The sequence below is a fragment of the Zea mays genome, chromosome 5, assembly GCF_902167145.1.
Source record: "Zea mays cultivar B73 chromosome 5, Zm-B73-REFERENCE-NAM-5.0, whole genome shotgun sequence".
Lineage (NCBI taxonomy): Eukaryota > Viridiplantae > Streptophyta > Magnoliopsida > Poales > Poaceae > Zea > Zea mays.
In genome coordinates, this window is record NC_050100.1 from 208544085 (window position 1) to 208556230 (window position 12146).

Sequence of the window (12146 nt, forward strand, 5' to 3'; positions counted from 1 at the left end):
CGCCACAGGTGTGGCGCGGCGTGGCCGCCGGCGCGCCGATCCAAACTAGCCCTATATGTTCCTGTATTTTTCATTTTACTTGTCAATTGCTTCGCCAAACTTGGATGGATCTGATCGGGCTCTGTATGGATTTTATTATACCAATATATTTGTTGCTCTCTCTAAATTAGACAACCCAACTTTTCTTTGTGTGCGTAAATTTGATTTAGTTGAATATGTATTGCATGCTTGTACTGTTCAGTATAGACTATAGATTGGTAAGAGAATAAAAGCATATGATGGTTGATGTTTGTTTTATGCTGAAGACCCGAAGTGGACAATGATGCTAGAGAGTAGAGGGTCGCGGTGCGGGACCGGCGATGATTGGCGCGGATGTTTGGGGCGACGATGATGTTGCAGCTCGACAAGGGTGGGACGACGTCGGGGCGGCGATGCGGCCAGTGGTGGCGCGATGCAGTGAGGGGACGCAAGTAGAGGTCCACACGGGGGCAGGGGGGAGGCAGCGCGTGGGGATGTGCCTTGGTGGTGGTCGGTGGTGGGGCCATGGTGTGGTCGGCGACTGTAGGAGGGAGGGAGGACTAGAGAAAGAAGACATGCTCTATACCAAGTTGGAATATATAAAACATAACCCTAATCTAGAGCTGGAAGTATATATTATATAGGAGAATTAGGTGGACCAAACCCATTATAATATGTATAATTAGAGAAATACATGGTAGCCTTAACCTAACCAAATTACATTATAATAGGTATTACATTAGTCCAAATTACATAGTGGTTAAAACCAATGAGAGTCAAACTCTCATCTAGAGCCTAGTGGCAATCTTTGTTAGCCTTCGATTTGATAGCATGCGCACGGCGTGGCCAGCAGTTTAGGCGAGACAGGTCCTGTTTGGTTTAGCTTTTTTTAAGAAGCTTTTCTGATAATCTGACTATGGAGAGAATCTGAATATCATGGTGATTAATTGCGGAGGAAGATCAATGAGTTCATAGGGTTTAGGATTTTAAAAAGTGGCGGATTCCTATTATCACGGTGATTCAGTCGATTATGTGTTCACGTTAATTTTAGACGGCTTTCACTAAATCAATTCTTATAGAAGCAGACCGAAAAGTTGACTGTTCGGTAGTTCACAACATTTTTTGTGGTCAGAAGCTGAAAAGACTAATTAAACAAGGCCTTGGACCGTCTCCAGCGGGTAATGTAAAATATAGAACGCTAAACAGTAGATGACAATGTTTGACAATGTTTGTGTAGTAAAGTTTGAAATTGAGGATGAGACAGTAAATGTGATATGAACTGCTAGAGATAGCTTTAGTGGGTCGCTCCGTGGCGGCCGGTGGCTAGAGGTAGGGGAAATAGGCATCAAAATGGGCCTGAGACTACCTCCAACAGGGACCTGTAAATGGTCCTGTCCTCTAAAATATATTTTGTCTCCAACAAGAGACTGTAAAGGATCCTCTAAATTTTAGAGCACGACATACATCCGCTAGAAATGGAGGGCGTACGGTTCTACTCTATACACTATGCTTATTTATTGTGTTTGTTCGTTCACATGACATGACTGGTAAAAATCAATATAGAATGTGAAATATGGTACAGTGTTGATATAGAGGATGAAATTTAGAGGACATTACTAGAGATGGAGAAAATATAGAGAACAAAATCTTTTAGAGAGTGTTGTAAATGACAGAGAATGTTCTTTTAGGGGATGAAATTTAGGGGACGTTGCTGGAGACAGTCTGATGTGCTACATACAAAAGAACCTCCAACACGTTTTCTAGACAGCACACGTAGGTCAATGATAAAACATAAAAGTGTGGCTCTTTACACCTGAACTTAGCTGCCCCTTGGAGCAGAACCCCAACGCGTTTTGATCTTGGAATCAGGGACGCTAGCGAGGACCGGAACCACGCGCACGGCAGACGGCGGCCACCCGGGAACCGCAAGTCCGGGACGATTGGCGAGTTGCGTTACGCGCAGCTCGTTCTTGTGCAGCCGGCCGGGGCGATTCGAGTATTCGACTAGGAGAATTTGCCGAATGACCGTGCGGATTTGTCGTGCTTCGTGTTGAGTGCATTTTTTTCCTATTTGAAAACCCTCAGGCTACTGACCTGCTCTAGAGAGAATGCTACCAACATACAGTAAATAAAACTCTTCAACGGGTACCCTACTAACATCTGTAAACCTTAGGTTGTCCGCAGTGACACACTCTACGAACTACTCTATCGAGTTAGAGTATGGCATACAGTTTGATATGAGCTACAACGGTGAACTCCTTTGTCTACTCTAAAATAGAGACGGACACCAGATACCTTATTTACAACGTACCTGTGCGGCTGTGCCTTTATCTCGCTCTCCTCTCTGTTGATGCAGTGTGTGCATGCGGCTGCATGGCATGCAACATTATGTGCATGCAGCAGTAGTGCACGAACGCTGCATGGCATGATATGGTAGGATACAGTACGTTGGGTATAGAGTTAGATATGAAGTGAATATGACTGCGAGGAATCGTAATATATGATAAAGAATTTCGTTGATAAGGATAGAACATTATTTTTAGGGTAGAAATTTAGAGTTTTATGAGTGCGGATAGTCTTTAGAGGGTACGAGCAACTCCATTTTTATCGCACACGCTTTGTAAAGGAGGTGACGAAGAGAGGAGGATTTGTGCAGAGAAAGGAGTGAAGTGAAAAGAAATAATATAATATATAGTAGCTAGTACGTGGTTAAGATATAGAGTAATCGTGACTGTAGAGTATCATGATATAATCTTTTAGAGTATGAATTTAGAGTAGAGTGCTGCCGATAGCGTGAGCCCGACTGACTCCAAATCTGACTTCAGAGTTGACACGGCCCCTCCATTCATTCTCTTCTCTGAATTGAATGGGCACGGTCCCTTCATTCTCTGAAGCCCGAACTCCACAGGGCCACACGCCCCAGAAACACGGACCGCGCTTCGAGAACGGAAGACGCGTCAGCATGAACCCGTCAAGCACTCAAGCAAGGTCTCGTCATCGACATGCTATCATCATCAAGGTGCCAGCAAGAAAAGCAGCAGAGGCTGACCAAGAGCATCGTCAGATCGTTCAGACGCAACAGCAACACCCGGAGACTTCGACAGGCAGGACTCGCCTAATGCTGATCTTACAGTACAGTACGCTATAAACTCGTCGCAAAAATACATTACATCGCGCTATTTGCTAAAGGTAACCTTGTGGAGCGGACACTGGGCCCCGCATCACCCTGTACATCGGCAAAAGATTCACACAACAGCTGCTGACTGCCCTCACCACCTCAGCTGCTTCACTTCTTTCTTCTTGCCAACAACGGCATCGTAGCGCCCGTCCACCATGCTGATCTGGTCCATCAGGGACCGCCGGATGTGTCCCGGTGGCGTCTCGGTGATGCCGGCCAAGTACACGTCAGAGGAGAGGTCGAACTTCAGCGTGGTCATGGGGGTGTTCGGCTTCTTGATCAGGTCATCCTCCAGCAGTATCTCCGCCACGCGCGACAATATGCTGAACGCTACCCCAACAAGAACCCTAGCGTAGGCCTCCACGATTGCATGGCCCACGTCCTGCATCCAGTTGCCATTCTTCAGTCAACGTTCAGAATCACACCATTTTATAATTTAGGCCTATCAAAATGCTCGTAGCCAATGGTCGAACTTTCTTACCACGTTGTATTGGACCTTTAAAACATCTATAAAAGTCGGGGGCAGGTTGGGATATCTGGATTTCAGAAGCTGCACGAGAGCGTCAACCCTTTCGATGCATGCGGACATCTTGTCAACTTCCGACGAGCTATCCTTCATGAAGCTCCAGGAATGGCGTCCTGGGGACCTCTTGCTTCTTTCCTCCAGAATTCTTTGGTTCCATGCAAACACGGCGCCCTCCAACCGGTTAATAGTCTCGAGCACACTATGCTCGGTTTTCAAACTGAGCGAAACAAATATTTCCTCTACAGGAATATAATCTGTGGTTATAGCCTGATACAAATCTTCACCCAAGCTAGCCCTCCCAGACTGCAAGGACCAAAATATTTACATTGCATCAGAATCACACTCAGTCGGTGACTAGTTTTGTAGGCAAACATGGAGCACAAAGCTTGCAGCAAGATCGCCAAAAGGCTGTAGTGTACTAACACATGATTAGATTAGAGTGGATACTTGCCTTCGGAAGGGCATCCATGACAGCGGCCGGAATAGGCATATGGGACAGGACTTGTTCGTTGATGGATTTTGCGGCTTTGAGGATCTGGTGAACAAGCTTAGCCTGAAAAACAAGCCTTTTCCGCTGGAATTGAGATAGCCCTTGCTCAGGGACACGAGGAGACGGGAGCCACCACTTTTTACTCTTCCTTGGACCTGTAATTTTCCCCCGACCATCAGCTCTGCTGCCACTCTCCTCATACCAGAATTCTGTATCTATCATTGAGTCCATTACTTCCTGCATATTTTGTTGCATACAGCATTACTAAATACAAAATATTCCACAGAGTAAAGGAGTATGCTACAGAGTGGAGAAATGTCCTAAATCCTAATGATGCATATGCACAGATTAGAGGACGACAACATACAATGAGCATCATGTCAAGCTTCTGAAGGGCAGGAAGGTTCACATGGACATCTGAGCGGGCCTTTGGAGTCATAATCTGCATGGTTCAGTTGAAAAATAACCAAGTTAGATTCTGAATAAAGAGCCAGAGGCTCCCACATGAATGAGGTCTCGAGATAAATCGAGACAAGCCTTCCCTCCACAAATGCTGAGAAACTATTTCAAATCCGACTCAGTGAGACAGGTCTCACCGCTACACCAGGCCTGCCCTTCATAACTTTGATTCTGAATCATTTTACTTGTAATAAGACACAGAGCAAGTGAGGAACATTCTATTTGGAGGCTAATCACCTCAAATGTACATCCATCTGCTCCGCTTTGCTTTGTTGGAACCAGCTCAACCATATAAGTTGTAGGAGACAGCAACCAGTCCATTTCTTTTCTCCACCTGATCTTTTTATCTTCGCACAGTGGTTCCAGCTTCCAGAGTTCTCCAAAGACAGTTGCTGTAACATTAAGTCACTTTTTCTGTCATGATCAAGGAGCACAGGGACACCACAATATACACAAAATAAACTGCTTCTAGAAGTGTACCAGAGAGATTGATTATGCCATTAGACAAGGCCAGAGCCACACAAACGCCCCTAGCTCCTCCTGAAGTATCATCACCAAGCAATAGTTTTGCAAATTTTTCCTTCATGTTTTCAATATCTGAAGCACTCAAGGTATATGTGATTGTTTTCTTCCCTTTGAAAGGGAGTAGATGAATTGCCATGGGTGTACCCAACTCATCTAGTGAATGCTCCTCCTGCTTGCTAAGACTGTGTGAAGTGAAGGAAGAACCAGAAGCATCTTTACTAGAGCAACTAGAGACTTCATCATCAAGGGAATCAGTGGTGATACAGCCATCTCCGCCTGTTGTTGCACTGATGCCACTGTCATCGTCATAGGTGGAACTGTTGATAATGCAGGTCTCGAGGCCATTATATGTCACCACCCCTACATCAACATGTATTTTAACTTATCTTTACCATAATGAAATAGAAAAAAAATGTAATTCAGGAAAACAATTTGGCAATATATGTTTTCAGACAGATGTCAACTTGCCTGCACTTAGGATTTTGCTAAATAAAAGGAAAGAAGAAAACAGATTACAGGGCAACCCATTTACAAATCACAGCTATCGTCAAGAGAGCTAATTTCAAGGTGCCCTGAAACACCGGCGTCTAAACCAGCAGAGTCCTAAATAACCAACGGAGAAACACAGCAATTGTTTGCTGTGCAGTGCTAGCTATAGAGTTTAAGTTTTATACATAGTGCGTGATTAGAATGCCACCACAACAATTAAGAAGACCATTGGACATGCTTGTGTGAACTTCCTAGAAGCTGTTTGTGAATCTTGTGTTTCCATTGGCTGTAAGTCTGTAACAAAAATACTTCCTCGGCTACAATGCAGAACCTGCCTATTCACTCGACTAGAACCAAAACAGAAGGGAAAATCAAATGACTAGATAGTCAGCACAGCAAATGGATGCAAATAGAACATCAATTTAAACTAAGAAAGTACAAGAAAATCTAATGGTAAGTTGTGGTATAGCTCGAACCCGGACCTTCTAGTTACAGATGGTAGGCTCTGCCACTGCACCAGGCCCACCCTTCTAAAGGATTGAAAGAAAAAAAGAAACTAAAATGGAAGGACTTAGCAGATATCTACTCCAATCGTAACAACACAGAGACCAGAGCTACTTTATTTTGAAATCACAGTACTGTAGGGTTTTATTCTGCAATTTGTCAACTAGCCGGCTAGCCCAGTAGCCCACACATGGCATGCCATTGAGAATTGTTCAGTCGCAAGATTCTTGCAACAACGTAATAAGTCCAAAACGACGGGGTGCCTTTCCCCTGCGCAGTGTCTAAAAAGCAGCGCTCCACTACGCTACCGGCTAGTCTTTTGCGCACAAAGTCAATGAGGGCCATGGATGCGGCACCGCCCGCACCTGACATTGCAGAAAACAGCCGGGGGACCGCTTTTGATCTGTACAAGTATATTTACAAACCTGCTACTTAGTGCTGACGAACTCTAATCTAAAGATAATCGGAAGTAGCAAGAGGGACTCTGGTTCGATTGTGAGATCCATGGAGAGCCAGCAAGAAAAGGCAAACAAATGCCCGTCAGAGTTACAAAGAGAAAAAAAAGGGTTCATGGAGTCTACGGTCTACCGGCTGTTGCGATGGAAGGAGCAGGCTACCATCAGCTATGAATGCGAACATGTGGTGCGGCCGGGCCGGCCGCCGGTCGCATCAGGTGGCACGAGGCCGCGTGGGCGTGGCTGCTTGCTCCTTTGAGTGCCCTGGGATCTTCCCGTGACCCCCATTACTCGCACGTTCCCAGTGCCCACAGCACGGCCTGCACGGCGCGGCGCTGCAGTCGCTGATCAAGGGGAGAGGGCACTGTAGGGCTCTGGTGGCACTGTAGGGCTCTGGTGAATGGTCACTTCGGCCGTAACCTCGCGCCCACGGTGCCGTGCCTCTCTAGCCTCTAGGCTGTAGTAATGTGTATCCTTTTTTTTATATGAACAAACTTGCTTCTCATCTTCCTGTGTGCGATTTTGGGCAGGCGAACAGCTACTGGATATTTTTGTTTTTAAAAAAACTAGTGAATAAAGTTTGGTAGACCCTAGAATCTAGATTAAAAATCTAAGTTTATAAAAGAGATCCGAGGTACGGGGCAGGCTGAACAGCCCAACGACTGATAACTAGCGCACACCATAAGCCTGCGCTGCGCTGATGCAGGAAGAAAGGGAGAACCAGGGGTGAGGGAGGATCTTGTGGGCAGGGAGGGAGTTTTTGCTTACTGTCGGGCTCTTGGTCCATATCGATGCTGAAGTCTTGAGGCCGCCGCCGGCAGCACGCCAGCGTCTTCATCCTCATCTCCGCCGCCGACCCCTCCTCCTACGCCGCCGCCGCCGCGCCGCGCTAGCGCTACCAGCAGTAACTGAAAGACATGAATGAAGAGGCGAAACCCCACCGTATAGCATCAGGATTTGATGAATGAGGAGGCGGGGGCCGGTCGTCAGACCGCAAACTGCTGCAAAAAAATAAATGCGCTGCGATCTCGCAAAGATAGATGGCACAACACTGTGGAGTCCTCTCCCCTACCGCTCACTGTCTACCGGTACTCCCAAGCGCAATAATCACGGGGCAGCGTGCATGGCGACCGCCCGCAGAAAAGAAGCCCAGCTTTAATTTATTTACTGCCGCGACGCGCCACCACACACCCCGGCCGGACACGGAGCTAGCTCCGAGCTCCCAACGCACACGAAACACCAGGGGTCTCGCAACGCGCCTTTTCGTGATAGGGGGAGGCTGGAGATAGCCTAATGATTAGGCCATCAAAGAAAGGAGGTACACTGTAGCCGGACGAGAAGGAGGTAATCTTGCAATTAGATGCGGCTAATGATAGTGTCCTGATAAGCCGACCGTGAACGGCCTCCACTGGTAGCAGCCGTCCTGACGTACCGCGCCTTACAGCACCAGGAGCATCAGGGGATCCGCGGTCGAGGAGACGACGACGCAGCGCGGCGGCGACCGTGCGGAGGCGTTTGAAATTTGAACTGGGGGGACTGGTGGAGGAAAGGAACTGCCCAATGGGCTGGACAAAAATTGGGCAGGCGTGGAGCCGTGGACTGTGGAGGGGAAGGACGTGCGGTTTTTTTTTTTTTTTTGCGCGTGGTGGGGCTGCAACGGCAAGCGTCGGTCGGTTACTCGGTTAGTGCGGCACGGCTGGGGCAGGGCGCGGCCGTCGCCTCGCCTCGCCTCGTCGTCGCTTTCCCAATGAAACGGGCTGCCGGAAAGCGATGACGACCTGAAAAGGCGAGGAGGCGGGTAGTAAAAACCAGAGCACACCTGCAGGCTGCAGCGGTAAAAAGGCCGGAATTTGACTGTTCTTTTCAGACAAAGCACTCGCGTAGCACGTACAGCAGCGCGCTGATGGTTCACGGCCAGAGTAACCAGCCTTCAATTGACCGCTCTTTCTCTCAACCTTTCTTTCCCGCCTTTGATTACGGCGCCGGCTCCGACTAGGTCAGGTGGCAAGTGCTTGGGTTTTGGTGGGTGGCGCTACCGCCTACGGGACGACACTTGTGTGGGAGGCCGGCGCGAGTGAAGAAAGATGAGAAGAGGGAACTGGAACGGCACGGCCGGCGCCGGCGCCCGCGCCATTCCTGAGATAACATAATAGCAAGCGCTTGGCAAAATGTCGGCGGGGGTAGAGGGAGATAGAATAGAAGGCAGAACAGAAGTACCTTTGCCTGCGGCCGTTGAAGCCAACAGCAGCAAGTCAGCGGCCGCCGCCCGGCATGGATCTGCGAGCGAGAAGAGAAGCTAAATCGACTTAGCCGGGGAGAGAGAGCAACAGCAAGCGATTCATCCAGGGAGAGAGCAAAGCTTCTTCTTTACCGGGTTACCACTGTGGCGGCGAGGGCGAGGGGCAGGCGCTTGGATGTGAAAACATGCGTGAGAGCAGAGCAGCGGCCAGCAGGGGGAGTAGTAGCGCACAGCCCAGGGATGGAAGCGGAGGAGAGGAAGGGAGAGGAGTGTGCGTGTGGAAAGGGGGCTGGAACTGTCTGACTATCTCTTGACGGTGATGAGAAGCGCGGCGGAGTAGCGATTCGGACGGAGCAGGACGTGTGTTTTTTTTTTCAAGTTTGCTTGCACCTTGCAATGACAAACCACGAGGCGATCAGGTCAGGTCCGCCACTAGAAAAAAGGGTTGGAGCCATCTGCATGCGCCGGGTGGGGTGGGGTGGGGGCACACAGCATCCAATGCTCTGCAACCCGCGATGCCGGATCGTTTGCTTGCTTCTCTTGCCACACTCCACCCTCTGGCCTCTGGCCTCTGCCACCGCTCCTAGGCTAGTCCTGTCATTTTCTTCGTTGTCAGTTTCACTCCTTAAGATCCCGAAAAAAATCCATTCGGCTTCCCTTCCCCGCAGGACTGACCGAGAAACCCCTGGCCCGCCTTTCATTCACAACAGTGACCGAGAACCGGGAGTCCGTCGGAACTCAGAAAAGCCGTTGGATCCCAGAAAGAACTAAAGAAGGACGGCCTGAATGAAAACCAGGGTGCTGAAGGACCCGTTCTCACGTGAGCGAGCACTACACCTCCTGTACGTGCAGCCGAAAATGCTACGGTGTTTTCTCCGTTCTACGGATGTGTCGCTACGGTGCAGATGAAGGCCTCGGTGATCCTGGCTGGACCGATGGCTCAGCCTCGCCGTCGCCGAGGCCCAAGAGCGTACGCGCGCAGGAAAAAAACAAGTGCATTGATTAGCGCGGAAGAATAGAAGGATTGGTAGAAACAAAAGCCGTCCATGGACCATCGGCTGGTGCTTGGAGCACGCAAACATGCCGATGTCCTTCCTGGTCCCAACTCCCCCCGGGCCGCGCAAATCCGCAATGCCCCGTCCCCGTGCGCGGGAGGCGACAAACGGGCGCAATTGTGCTTCTCGGGCCCGTTGATTATAACACGCACACACGCACCCTCGCGTCGCGTCGCGTGAGCCGTCGCCCGTCGGGAACGGAACGGCGTGCTGTGGCCACCGGCGCCGCCGCGGTGCGTGGATCGGAACGGCGTACCGAGTACGGCGCGGGGACGGCGGGAGTAGGCTGCATATGGGCCGGTCAGGCTGTGGCACTGTGCAGTATATATACAGTAGTATAAAATATATGTACGTTGAATGCCAGTTGGTTACTTTACTTGGGCCTGAAACGAAACAGCTCTCCTCTCGTTCACGTTTTTTTTAAAAAAATGACCGTTGGAACCACGCAAAGTTCTGTCGCCAGTACGGTTTTCTTAATGAAACCTGTTAGCAGCTTACTTTGCAGTGTCTCTGACATAAAGTCGTGTGTTTATTTTGGTCATCCGTTTTTTGAATTTACGAAGTCATGTTTCCGTATTTTCGAGAACAAGAGAAGGCGATCGACACCTGTTTTTGTGTGTGTGTGTGTAGGCTCCTGTTCCGATCCAGGATCGTGCATCTGTCTTGTTTCCGTCAGTCAGTCTACGCAAGATATGTCTAAGAATTGTGTGTGTACATCTGTGTCATGTAAAACATCATCGATTATGGGCACGCCAATAAATATATTAGGTCGATCTCTATACGGATATTGCTTGTTATGAACACACAAGTTATGTTGTGCCGAGATGTAACAGAGGACACAAGGTACAACCATATATAAACTGGCCGCGTCGCCAGTAAGGCAGTCATCAGATGTTCAGTGCAAACTACAGGATACAGATAGATACATGGATGCAGCTCAGATTGACTGACCACACAGCAAGCACGGCAAGCAGCTGCGCGATGATGAAGAGCCAACGAATCGTTTGGCTCAAAGTGGCGTCGTGGCCCAGTTTCCCTCCCCTGTTAAGCGAAGCAGCAGTGCAGATCTTAACCACTGGCCACCGCGCGCGAAGCCCCGAACTATACATGTCCAATGGGCCGTGCCGGGCCGGCCCGGCCCGGGCACGGCTTGGCCCGGCACGAAAGACACTAGTCCAAGCCCGGCACGGTTTGGTATCGTGCCGTGCCGGGCCGGCCCGCGGGTTGGCTAACGCGGCCCAAGCCCGGCACGGTTATCCTTACACGGGCCGTGCCGGGCCGGAGGCACGGCGGGCCTGTCGTGCCGGGTTGGGCCCGGTCCCATAAACAAAAAAAAACACTTCAAAATTCAGAATTTAAATGTAATATTCAAATTTATTTTAGATTTATTAATTATATTTATAATTTTAGATACATATTTAGACAAAAGAATTTTAGATACACATATAAACACATATTACAAGTCCCTCAAACGGGCCGTTACCGTGCCTACCAATTAACCGTGCCGGGCCCGTGCCTGCACCGCGGGCCCGACGGCCAGCCCAAGCCCGGCACGGCTATTGAACCGGGCCGGCCCGGGCACGCCTCTAGTCGGGCCGTGCCGTGCTCGTGCCGGGCCACGACCGTGCCGGGTCACGGGCCCACTACCGGGTCGGCCCGTTTGGACATGTATACCCCGAACTGTTATAGTGACAACGGCAGATTTTAAACGCTATAGTGACAACGGCAACCTACCTCGTAAGTCGCTCGTATAATAGATCTCTTGTGAAGCGTACCGAGGGACGTGCGCCGACAGCACCGTGCCATGCCAGGTCGGGAACACTACTACTGCCTTGGACGTGAGGGCACGCGCGCGAGCAAAGCAGCGCGCGCACGTACGCGTACGCGACCGCCGGCCGGTGCGCTCCAAGCTGCCGCTCTGGCCGAGGTGCTAACGGCCACGGAGTACGTGGCGAGCACACATGGGGATGTCTCATGCATCGTCTTCTTCGCCACTGGCGACGATGTAGCTTTGGCTCCTTCGATCCCGCGGCGATCGGGTAGGTGCGCCGAGGCGGACAGACCACCGCCCCGCGGGCGCGTGGGAGTGGTACGGACAGGCTTGGCTTTGGCAGCGTCGTGCCTGATCCGCTAGACTTACCGCAGGTCAGCGTGAGACCGAGAACCCGAGGCCGAGGGCGGGCGAGACACGGCGGCCACGCGACGTTA

At 50.1% G+C, this 12146-nt stretch overlaps 1 protein-coding gene across 5 annotated transcripts; it reads right to left on the reverse strand.

Moving 5' to 3' along the window:
* Positions 1-3007: 3007 nt before the first annotated feature.
* Positions 3008-9451, reverse strand: LOC100191505 (uncharacterized). Of its 5 annotated transcripts, none has more exons than XM_020553006.3 (10): positions 9016-9390; positions 8862-8921; positions 8077-8422; positions 7413-7552; positions 5152-5556; positions 4909-5063; positions 4580-4654; positions 4174-4449; positions 3678-4025; positions 3008-3578 (listed from the first exon to the last, which is right to left on the reverse strand). In XM_020553006.3, the coding sequence occupies exons 4-10, from the start codon at positions 7486-7488 to the stop codon at positions 3288-3290; spliced, it is 1626 nt and encodes a 541-aa protein (XP_020408595.1). In that variant the 5' UTR covers positions 7489-7552; positions 8077-8422; positions 8862-8921; positions 9016-9390; the 3' UTR covers positions 3008-3287. The 5 variants fall into 5 exon arrangements, with proteins under 5 accessions (XP_020408595.1, XP_035823549.1, XP_008680971.1 ...); XM_035967656.1 differs by having other exon boundaries at positions 7717-8422; XM_008682749.3 differs by lacking the exon at positions 8077-8422 and having other exon boundaries at positions 9016-9451.
* Between the last annotated feature and the right edge of the window lie 2695 nt (positions 9452-12146).

Excerpts from the sequence above, each read along its gene's own strand:
- LOC100191505 (NM_001136937.1), bottom strand. The coding sequence starts at position 7,488 with ATGAGGATGAAGACGCTGGCGTGCTGCCGGCGGCGGCCTCAAGACTTC. Across the intron at positions 4,450-4,579 it reads AGCTTGACATGATGCTCATT|GAAGTAATGGACTCAATGAT; the intron begins GTATGTTGTCGT and ends CAAAATATGCAG. Across the intron at positions 3,597-3,677 it reads TAAAGGTCCAATACAACGTG|AATGGCAACTGGATGCAGGA; the intron begins GTAAGAAAGTTC and ends CGTTGACTGAAG.